This window comes from Seriola aureovittata, chromosome 17 (assembly GCF_021018895.1).
Source record: "Seriola aureovittata isolate HTS-2021-v1 ecotype China chromosome 17, ASM2101889v1, whole genome shotgun sequence".
Classification (NCBI taxonomy): Eukaryota; Metazoa; Chordata; class Actinopteri; order Carangiformes; family Carangidae; genus Seriola; species Seriola aureovittata.
The window spans coordinates 17661490-17672583 of NC_079380.1; the positions used below are offsets into that span (position 1 = coordinate 17661490).

Sequence of the window (11094 nt, forward strand, 5' to 3'; positions counted from 1 at the left end):
CAGCTCAGCAGAGGAATCAACAGTGGATATGGCACAGAGGGGTTCTGAAAAATCTAACTTCCCTTTTGGATCAGATCAACCAGCTGATGTGGCGACTCAGCAGAAAGCAAGGAAACCAGGAGAATACAAGCTCTAAGCGAAGCCTCAAAGAATGGCTCCAGGCATCCCAGCATCAGGACACTTGACAAGTACCCTACTTTTGCTATGACAGAAAAATATATAGTTACAATATATCTTCTAGGAATCATAAACAATGAGAATAATGTTATGAAACGGATCTTATTATCAAACTTATTCCCTAATATGATACTGAACTTATCAATCATTCCAACAGCCATAAAAGAAGCCTTAATATTGGAGGTCAATGTTGTTATTTGTGAATGGGTTCATTATTTCGTTACCGTGTTACTGGTTAATGAATATGTTTGTATTACCCTTCCTTGTAGCACCATGGGAACAGGATATGGTTTAAAGTAAATACGTACAAGGTAAATGGTCTGGGAAATCTAATCAAGAGGAGCAAAGTTCTGGTGAAATTAAAGAGAGAGGGAGTAGACGTAGCTCTCCTTCAAGAGACTCATCTTACAGAGCTGAAACACGAAAAACTTAAAAGAGATGGAGATTTAATCAGTATCAGTCCTGTAGTCAAGGTCCCAAGGGAGGGATAGCAACTTTAATTTCTAGTAAATTGAACTTTGAGTGCACATATGAAAAAGAAAGATATTGATGGAAGATTTATGCTGGTTTGGGATATCTGCAGGGTGTTTTAGTTACTTTTCTGAATGTTTATGCTCCTCCGGGATCTGAATCGAAATTCTATAAACAAATCTTTGAATGATGAGTCTTGGAGGCTCACGGTATTTTACTTTATGGGAGAGACTTTAATATTAGACTTCACCCAATCCTGGATACACTGAAACCCTCCTAAACAGGAGAGAAGAAACTACAAAACATGTAAAAAATAATGATGGGAGAGCTGGGACTTGGAGGGACCTGAATCTGACATCCGAAAATCTTTTTTTTTTTTTTCACACCTGCATTCTGTCTATTCTAGGCTTGACTACTTTTTTGTTTCAAAGACATTTATACAGGGTGATAAATTGTAATATTGGGACCATGGATTTGTCAGATCACACTCAAATTTCTATGGATGTAATATTAGGAAGAGCATTACCTGGAGGCTTAACACAGGGATTCTAAATCAAATGAGGCAGCAAATAAGGATTGATATAAAAGATTATCTTGACGAAAACGATAATGGGTGCGTCCCCACCTATTCTTTGGGATGCATACAGAGCTGTTCTTCTGTCGGGGGAAAAATTATAGGCTATTGTTCTAATTTAAAAAGAGGAAATGAGAGATGTGCTGACCCTTACAATGAAGATCACACACAACCATACAACGACTGGCATAACTACTCGTTCTTGCAGAGAATCTGTCATTTCTTTAACACCAAAAGAGGTTAAAGATAAACTTGAATGTGAAAGTTATCAGCTCATAAGTGTACTGAACCAAGATTAGAAGAGCTTTACCTACATTCTTGCAAAAGGATTGAAAATCCTACCCCAGATAATAAGTCTAGTCCTGACAGGTTTAATTCAACAAAGGCAGACGTGATAAAATTTGCAGAATGCTACCAGTGATTGAACATAGAGTAAAATAATTAACTCCAGGAAGCATTATTGAGCCTTAATGCAGAAAAAGCTTTTGATCGAGCCAATTGGGAGTTTTTATTTGGAGTATTAAAGAAATTTGGATTTCATCAGACCTTTATTAAAACTATTCAAGCATTGTATAATAGCCCAAGAGCAAGAATAAAAATAAATGGAGCCATATCAAACTCGTTCCTCCTGGAAAGAGGGCCAGAAAGGGCTGTCCAATAAGGCCATTACTGTTTGCAATGTTTATTGAATCGTTAAGTCAGGGGATGACTCAGGATAATATCAAGGACATAAAATTTCTTTATTCACAGAATCGCGGCTTACATTTTAATTTATTTGTCCTAGAGAGTTCAATTTTGAAATTATTTTCATTTTTAGATGTTTGTAGCTCCCTCTCAGGTTATGAAATGAATATTCCAAAGTTTTCCAAAATTGATGCTTCCAGGAATCAATCACTACCGCTTGTTTTGGGTCTGTGCAAAGGTAAATACTTTTTGGCATAATTTTTATACAGAATTAGTGACTATATTCTGGAATTTTAATTGGGACAAACTCCTTTTTAGGTTTCTTCATTCAACATCTACAAACATTCAAACAAAATACTGAGTGCAGCAAATGAATGTGCTCCTTTCTGCGCTTTGTTGTGTACTGTATGAATGCAGAAATAAAACAGCGTGTCAGACAGCTTCTTCAGACTCAACAAGAGGAGAGAAGACAAAGAGAAAGGATTCACAGTGTAAGTTACCACAGTAACTGACTCATCTCAGGGTTAGAGTGTTCACTAAACATTTCTTTCTGGAATAACCCCAGGTAGCATCTTCAACAGCTCAATCTTAAAGCAAGTTAGATAATGCTTCAACTCCGCACCGTTTTCATTACTTTCATTATTGCTTAGGTTTATTTTCATATATCTCTGTGTTTATTTGACTACTCATCTGTATTACTTTGCTGAATGCTATCACTCTTTACAAACTATACTATTGCCTATTGCTGTGGCAATGATCAAATTCAACCCACGGGGATCAGTTAGGTCTCTGCATACTGAGGGCTTTAATTATCTTCATTTGCTGATATTAGTTTTCGCTGGTCCTCCTTCTCATTTCTGTTGTTTATCATTTGCTCATATTCTCAATGTGGCTGGTTTGCAGCCAACTATTTAGATTTCCTATCGAGGAGGATGCAGCCTCAGAGCCACATTAACAGCTGCACGTCAAATATAAGAGCAGGCATTTATTCTCACCAGGGTCCAGAGCACTGGAAAAACTCGAGGCGCCCTCAATATGAGGAGGCGACCCAGAGTCTCGGGGTAGTTGGCTTCCACCACCTCGATGATTCTCAGCAGAGCCTTCACACCCGGTCTCCACAGGTGACGCATGTTAAGACCCTCCAGATCCACCAGGCAAGTCCAACAGCTGACCAACGTGTTAACACAGACACTGCATGACTATACATATACATACAAGCATGTGAACCCAATTATCAGGTTACTAATAAAACACTGACAAAAGACAGATTAATAAATATTTAGGCACCTAATAGGTCGCCCGAAGACTCTGGTGTTTTCTTCACAACGCCTCAGTCCCTCCTCATTGATGGACAGGACCTGGGTCATAGTCGTAGAGCAGGAGCATTAATACAACTGAAGATATCTTAAAAGAAAAAGACTGTGTATGTAAGTCTTGTGCGTGTATTCACATCACCTGTCTTAGAAGGGCCTCCTCCCCCAAGGCTCGTACCAAACCCTTTGTGTCCATTTGTCCCAGACGCAATATATACAGAGGACGTCCATCTAAACACACACATCACACACAGAAATTGACAGATTACACAACAAAGTAAAATCAATGTGCAGTCAATTTCTAGATCCCTTAGGAGCCCCCCCTCCCATTGCCTACGTAAAGCTGGTATTTACCATTGTAACAGCTATTAATTTAGCATGTTAACATTCAAATGGCACTTCCTGTGTTCAAGCCTCAACTAACTAGGTAGATCCGCTGAGCTGTTAAAAGCAATGACTCATTTTCAAACACACGAACTACAACAGATGGTGCTCAGACTTTGCAGTCAATAATTAACAGCCTATTTCAACCCATGTGGACTTTATAAATACAGACAACTAAATCGTTCTGCCTCTTTACATTCACTGATAAGTGTGCGCTTTCACGGTACACACACCTCAGCACACTAACAGTAGGCGATGAACTAAAGTTAAAATGAGATGACGTAAAGATAAAAAGGGCAAATATTGTTTACTCAATACCTCTGTCATGGTGGTGCCAGCCTCCAGTGTAATATTCCTGAAGCAGTTGTGGCCGCTGCCATGTGTCTAACAGGAAGTCCACCTGATGTTGTTTCCTCCAGGTAAGAGACTGGCACAAAAGCTCCCTGGCCTTGTCGAGGCTGAAATCTCTGGCCCTCAGGAAGCGCAGCACATGCTGATCCTTTGGAATCTGTACACAACAGGCAGGGGTAACAACTTCAATACAAAGTTTTTGAGTTATAGTTAGTGAGAAATGCAAAGACATTCTTTCACCTTTCAGCCAACGGATGCTTATCCTCTATTTGCAATCTACAATATATCTGTGAACAGCAAAACTGACTTTGGTGTGGATGCAGGAGCAAAGCAGATGTTTAAGTTAAGCGATTGTCTAGAAATAAAGGTGGATTTTACAGAACTGCACAAACAGCTATGTATTTCAGTAGACTGTGTTTGTGTGTGAGCGACCTTGCCCTTGTGGGTTTCCTGGAGCCACTGGCGCAGTCGAATAAGACAGCTCTCCTGCAGAGGCGTTAAATCACCTAGGTAACGTCTGATGTAGTCGGCATCCAACTTGTCTATGGGCAAAAAACACATGTACAGCGTAAAGTTAGCACATATTGCATGCATCAGACAAAGACACCAGCAGCTGTTCACTACAGTGCATTTAAAAAAAAAAAAAAAAAGCAACAAAAGAAAAGCAGTGAACTACCAAACAAAATGTTGCTTAAGGCTCCTATCAACCCAGCGTGTTGTTACGAGCTATACAGCAATGGCTTAAAATGTTTCTGCAAGCTTGGTGCAGTTTGCTGCTGTTACTTCTGACACTTAGCAATATGCAACTTGGCAGTGTTTGATAACCCGGAGAGAGAAAAACACTAGGGTGTAACCACTGCTGTGACACATGACACTCTGCCATGGGCTTTTTAATTCACAAGATCATATATTCAGCTTTTAAAATATTCAATTTAGTCCTATAAAACCAAGAGGTTTTTAGTGCTAATATTTACAGACTCCCAGGCACCAATGCTGAAAATAGAGTGAAGATTTACTCAAGAGCTTAGCTAGGAAGGTTGTAGCTACTTAGTTCTATCCTCTGTAAATATCTTTCAGTAAATATATATAAGACACAAAGGGACAGTATACATGACACTGCACTTTTGTGTTATGTGTTGGCTGCTATTCTGTACTTAATTGTGACTCGTGAGTAGCCACTGACCATCGGGAGAGCCAGCCACTAGCTCTGTGGGACAGGCCGGGTCTTCATCATTGGCATTGTTCACTGGGATTGCTCGGTCAGTAGAAGGGGGCGGCAGCTGGAGCCCGGCACCAGCAGCGCCAGAGACAACAGTGGGTGTCCAACGAGGTATGTAAGCTACTCCTTCCTCCTCCAGCTCTCTGAGGTAGTATTCAATAATTTCTTTACCCTACAGCATTGGAAGGACACAAAACTATGCGATAAAAATCAGAAAAATACACAAATACTGAAAGCAAATGCAATATTTCTCTAAGTGCAGAGGTATAATCTATATACTATGTATCATACACAGTCAGTGCAAAGATGCAAACCTTTTTAATGCTAGCAGCATACTGCTTCATAGCTATCTTCTCTGCTGTGCTCTCAAAGCCAAAAAAGGACTTGATATCCAGACTAGCTGTCTGTTCAAAGCATGTCCAGTCCTCATTCTCTGGATGAACCTGTGGAAGACAAATTAAAATGTATGACAGACACGGATACTTTAACTTTAACACAACGGAGAGTAAAGTAATTTAAATAGTTCATATGATGCTCTGAAGGTATCAGCAGAAATGATATTGCTGGTGACGGGTGGTTTGTGGAAAGTCAGGAACATGTTCATAGGGAGGCTGATACTGGAGTAACTACCTTTTGGCACAAGTGCATTTGGCACACTATGGGAAGATCACTTAAAATGAGTAATTTGTGCACTGAACAGGAAAGTCAGATCTTCCCTGGTATGCACATGCAGCAGTTCCAACCATGTCTACAACTGTGACTTATATTTTGCTGCCTGTTGTTTTCATCACATACTGTTCTGGCTTTAGGCAGGGCTCACTGCAGATCACCAAGCACAGTAAAGGTTTCCCACAAAAACAATAAAACGAAAGAAATTTATTACTTATTATGTTAAACTCTTGAGACTCACCGAGTAGTTGCAGCACTCACGGACAATGACTCTGTTGGAAAAGGTCTCGTTGCGAACCTCAATGTGGAGCGTCCTGTCTCTGCGGTTCAGAGTGTTCCTCTGGACAAAGTACAGGTAGTCCACACCAGCAATCTACATGCAGAGAAAGGAAGTCCTCCTGATTTATGCCAGATTACTTATGAAAAATGTTCAATGAAGATTTCTGATGTCATAGTTTATAGTGACATTGTGTTAAAATTTTATGAAACACTGCCATACAAGATCACCTTAAAAATGACCAGTCTCTTCTTCCAAAGGAAGCATTATATCTTATTATAGTAACTGTTTATTATAATCATGTCATGAACCTTGCTCAGTAAAAGGTCAGAGGATGGGTACCCTTTTGAGAAGTCGTGGAGCATCAATGTCGATCGTACAGCGCCTCTCAGTTACCAGCGTGGATCCATCCCCACTTTGGTTTTCACTGATGATCTCACTGTCTACAAACACCGGGATCAATGGGCACTTTGGGAATCTCCTTACGTAGGCCTGAGAATGAGAAATATATCACAGGAAAATCAGTAAAAGAAATTGCTAGATTCTCTAGTGTTGACTTTGTGGTGTTGTGTATTTAATAGTTAGCAGCTTTAACTGTTAATGTGAATACATCTGCCTGCAGATGTGGCAGCTTTTACAGACAGTGATTGCTGTGTGCTTTACTTCCCACAGCATGCTGTATGACCATCTGTCTGAGCCAGTTTCACCTGGGCTACCCTGTCAATATTGATTGAGTCGCTGAACAGGCGTTTCAGGATATGTAAAAATAGTCCTCACTCTGTGTAACTAGCAGCAGTGCAGCTCTCGCTGATAAACTACTGACAAGTAACCGAAGGCAGGAAGGAACTAGAACATTACAATTTTGAGCAGCTGCTTGTTAAATGTTTTAGAGTAACAACAAATTAGTTCACCACAGGGTACAACACTACTGCTAATACTCTCGAGGTTCTCTGAGCCCTAGATGTGGCAACCACTGACAACCTGATCTGGTACATGTATGCAGTAAATCAGCCTGGTTGCCTAAGACTCAAATGATTTTAAAAGTTTTATGAGCTGAGTCGACTATTCTGGCTATAAAAACAGCCCAAAGGCACAAGAAAGAGGAATTTTCAATTGTTTTTCTCTCCAAAATCACACTTAGGCAGTGGTCTGTCAGTAACACACACACTTGTATTGATACAGCACAGCATGCCAGCAATGCAATCAATAAGATGACATTATTCACTAAGCAACTTAATGGGAAAGGTTTCCTTGGCAAATAAGCAGCAGTGCCTGGTGTTCTGTAACAGACACACTGCACAACAAAAACAATATGTTTCACTGATTACAGACAAATTGAAATCTTTGTCCTACCTTTTTCTCTCAGAGCTTTAAGCATAAAAAAACATAATGGGAGCACAAAATATAACAGAAGAGCAGATTGAGTTAGCTGGCCCTGGAAGACTCTGTGTAAGTCAAACATCAGAAACAGAACAGTTTCCACTATTTTGCACCATTATATTTCACATTAGCAAGCTAATGGCAGCCACGTACAAAAAGGTTAGTGTATCTGCACATAATCAAATCTGGTGCATTTCTATTACATAAAATCCCAAGAACGTGATAAAGACGTTTCATGAAAGGGACAACAATAATGTGACCAGTAATATCCAGGGCAGTGATTAGGACTGTTTGCCACAGTAATAACTGTCAGTGGAAGGATCAGCAACGGGACTAATGAGAAAGCTCAGAGATAAATGAGAGCGGAGGAGGGGATAGACTATTCACTGGTGTCTCTCTTCCTTTATGCTGCCGAGGCCTGGATCTTTTCATATGAGCTGTTATTTACTTTTCACAAAAGGCTTATTTTGAGATCCTTTTCAATAATCTGCAGTGACGCAGTAAGAATTTTAGACATGACATCTTTCACTGCAAATGAAGCTTATGTAGGTGTTAACTTGGGCCTATGTGTTGAAGGAGTTATTGTCTGCAGAGCAAAGGGTCACTGCAGCATCACGGTCTTTACCCCACCATGAGGATATTGCATAAGTCTTTAGCTTAATATATAACTGCAGAGAGCAAGAAACAGTGAGGGCAGACTGTAAAAGTAGGTGAAGCCTGCCTGCCTCTCATTGAAACCTACATTTATTTGACTTTTGTCTTACTTTTCCGCAATGAAGAGTTCCTGCTCTTCTATAAACTCAAAGCATTTGTTTGTGGGTTGTAGGCAAAGTGAGCAATTTCACTATAATAAGACATTTTCCACTCAAGGAAAGCAAGTTTACCACTTGGTGAATAAATGTTTGGAAACTGGTTTCTCTTGCTATTTCAGTGGATTTCCCCTGGTATGACTGTTGAAAACTGCTGCACTAACAACTTATGTTATGTTATTGATCCATTACGTTAATAGAGCTGTAAACATTTCTCATGACGAACTGTTGTGGCGGCCTCTTATCTTAGAGTGGCGTCATTTAAGGAATATTTGGTCTGATGTCCACAGGAATAAGAGAAACTGAAACAATCATACAGATAAATCAGGTTCTCCTAACCTCCTGATCTCTCATTAAATATGATATGACAACAAGAAAACAGGCAAGGTTTAATGAGTTATAGGAGTTACAGTTTCAAAGATGTATCATCTAGGCCAGTTATAGAGGCGTATAATATAGCCTGGAATTGAATTAAATGAAAAGAAAACTTTCTTCTGCTATAGGTGCTTAAGAGAGGGAAAGTTTAATAAGCAAGTTTTTTCACCCTGTGCACCCTGCCGATTACTGTATTTACCACCGCAGCAGGAAAAGAGAGCGTTTACTGTATATTCTGCCCAGTCCCTCATCACACAAAATATATCACAGGTCAGACAGACGGCCCCCGGGAGGCAAAGCTACAGACACACTTCTGAAAGTGTCTGGTCTTCTGTGTATTGCCACAGCTGAGCCCTTGAATCCAGTATAAACTCTGAATTTTGTTTTATATCATTTTTTTTTTTCATCAGAGCAAAAGTAGAATAGTTTAAGGGAGCCCAAGAGTCAAAGCCACAGTCTCCACTTCAGTTATGTAAGATCCTGCAAAGTAATAACACTCATATCCACTGCTGTCTTAAGTCATGTCACATTAGGTAAGAAAGGACATAACTTGTCTTTGTACCGACACTGAATATAACCACAATACTCACCGCCATGATTAACTCAAATGGACGCTTGTAGACCCGAACAGGGGACTGGTATTCCTGAACCATGGTTGACGTTCAATTCGCAGGCAACCTCAGTCTACACAGACAAAAACATGGCACAGCAAAATAAAAATCACAGAGGTATGACAGCAATTAACAATGGTTATTGTACTGTGTCCCTGCCATAAAGAGCTTGTATCAGCTGAGAGAAGGGTTGGAGGAGCAGTGACACTCACATGACACTACTTTGGTTTGGGTTGAATCTCCACAGTAAAGTTGACCTGCAGTCTGCACAGCGAAGAAGAAGAAGTTTGGGGAAAAGTTTTTGGCAGTAAATAATACAAAGCAGCGAGAAGGAAATATTTTTGTTAAAAAGTCTACACGCATTTCATATTTAGTGCCTAACGGCCTGAACAGCGAAAAAAAAAGACTTACAACAGATTTGAATCCCGGCCGGTTAATGTATGCGTCAGTATAGCTGTTCAACTATCTGTGTATCCTCCATGCTGTCAGCTGAGAGGGCAAAGTATAGATTCCTGCATTTTAAACTGCAAAATAAAAAGTAGAGTACAGCCTGTTCGCCAGTCACTTTCATTATGGAGCACAGTGGGGCTGTTAACTCCGCCCCTGTCAAGGCAAACAGGAAGTTAGTGTCAACGCTTCTTTGAAAGTTGGAAGTTGTAGTTTGTAGGCGTTTTTTTTTTTTTTTTTTTGTTCAAGGCTTAAACGCTACTTTGTCCTATGTCTTATTTATAACCGATATTTTAAGCAAATTTCGCCACCAACGTTGATTTACAAGTCTAATGTACAGCAAAGTCATAGTGTGTGGTCAGGACTGAGGGGGTGCTGTGACTGAAGGGACGCAGCAAAAGAAATCACTAAGCTTTTCATGTGATCATAATGTTTTTATTCACACATGATTGCGTGTGTATTAATTCAGATGCTGAATGCCGCAGAGCAGCCAGCTGGCAGATTACAGTGAATCATGAGTTTACATTTGACACATTTTGGACAGTACAGTCAGTGACGGATGGAAGAGACCTCAAAGCGCAGGCCCAAGTGGTCAGGGCCCCCCTGCACCAGATCCTGTTACATAAATCTCTGTCAAACACAGGGAAATCCCGTGCAATGTTTTTACTCCTCATTCCAGTTTCAGTAATCATCACTATATTTCCAGTTGTCTTTCCAACAGCATAGTGCAAACATAAGCAATAGTACAACTACATTACAGCAAATCTATTTAATTAGAGCTGAAATAAGTAGTCCACTAATCAACAGAAACTTAATCACAACTATTGATAATGTAATAATAATTTTTCATTACATTAGACTGCTGGAAATTATTTTCTGAAATCTTCTGGACATAGAATCAATCAACTAATCAAGATTATCAGCTGATTATAATGAAAATAATCATTAGTTGCAGCCTTAAGTGTAAATGTGTTTGACATCACAATATCTCCAGTATAAACTGCATCAAAAGTGCCCTTAATGGTATCATGTAATATTTTGTATAAGACCTTGCATTATTGATTCTTATATGTGGATGTGCTGTGGCAGAAATCTTTGGAGAAGAGGGGGGTGCCCCTCTTGATCTCCAGCATTACTGAACTTTAAAGGAAAATAAACATTAAACAAACAGCAGCACTTTAAGAAAGCTATCTTTGTAAGATGGAAATCAAGATTTGTACTTGGTGTTTTGGAGTCCACTAACACCATACTGGCAACTGACTTCAGACTTTGTAGAATTTATGTTTCACATATCAAAACCAAAAATTAGTTAAACTTCGACCCTACTGTATTCTCAAAAGGCTCCACACCTGA

At 39.7% G+C, this 11094-nt stretch overlaps 1 protein-coding gene across 1 annotated transcript in view; it reads right to left on the minus strand.

The window, feature by feature from the left end:
• Positions 1 to 9889, minus strand: part of LOC130185763 (SEC14-like protein 1) — a 13936-nt gene extending 4047 nt beyond the window's left edge. The window contains exons 1-12 of the mRNA XM_056402398.1: positions 9706 to 9889; positions 9507 to 9558; positions 9274 to 9367; positions 6462 to 6611; positions 6084 to 6215; positions 5488 to 5616; positions 5138 to 5345; positions 4387 to 4496; positions 3922 to 4111; positions 3362 to 3450; positions 3194 to 3264; positions 2902 to 3073 (exon numbers count right to left, since the gene is read on the minus strand). Coding sequence (XP_056258373.1) covers positions 2902 to 3073; positions 3194 to 3264; positions 3362 to 3450; positions 3922 to 4111; positions 4387 to 4496; positions 5138 to 5345; positions 5488 to 5616; positions 6084 to 6215; positions 6462 to 6611; positions 9274 to 9336 — 1314 coding nt within the window. The 5' untranslated portion in view covers positions 9337 to 9367; positions 9507 to 9558; positions 9706 to 9889. The remainder of the gene's footprint in view (positions 1 to 2901; positions 3074 to 3193; positions 3265 to 3361; positions 3451 to 3921; positions 4112 to 4386; positions 4497 to 5137; positions 5346 to 5487; positions 5617 to 6083; positions 6216 to 6461; positions 6612 to 9273; positions 9368 to 9506; positions 9559 to 9705) is intronic.
• Between the last annotated feature and the right edge of the window lie 1205 nt (positions 9890 to 11094).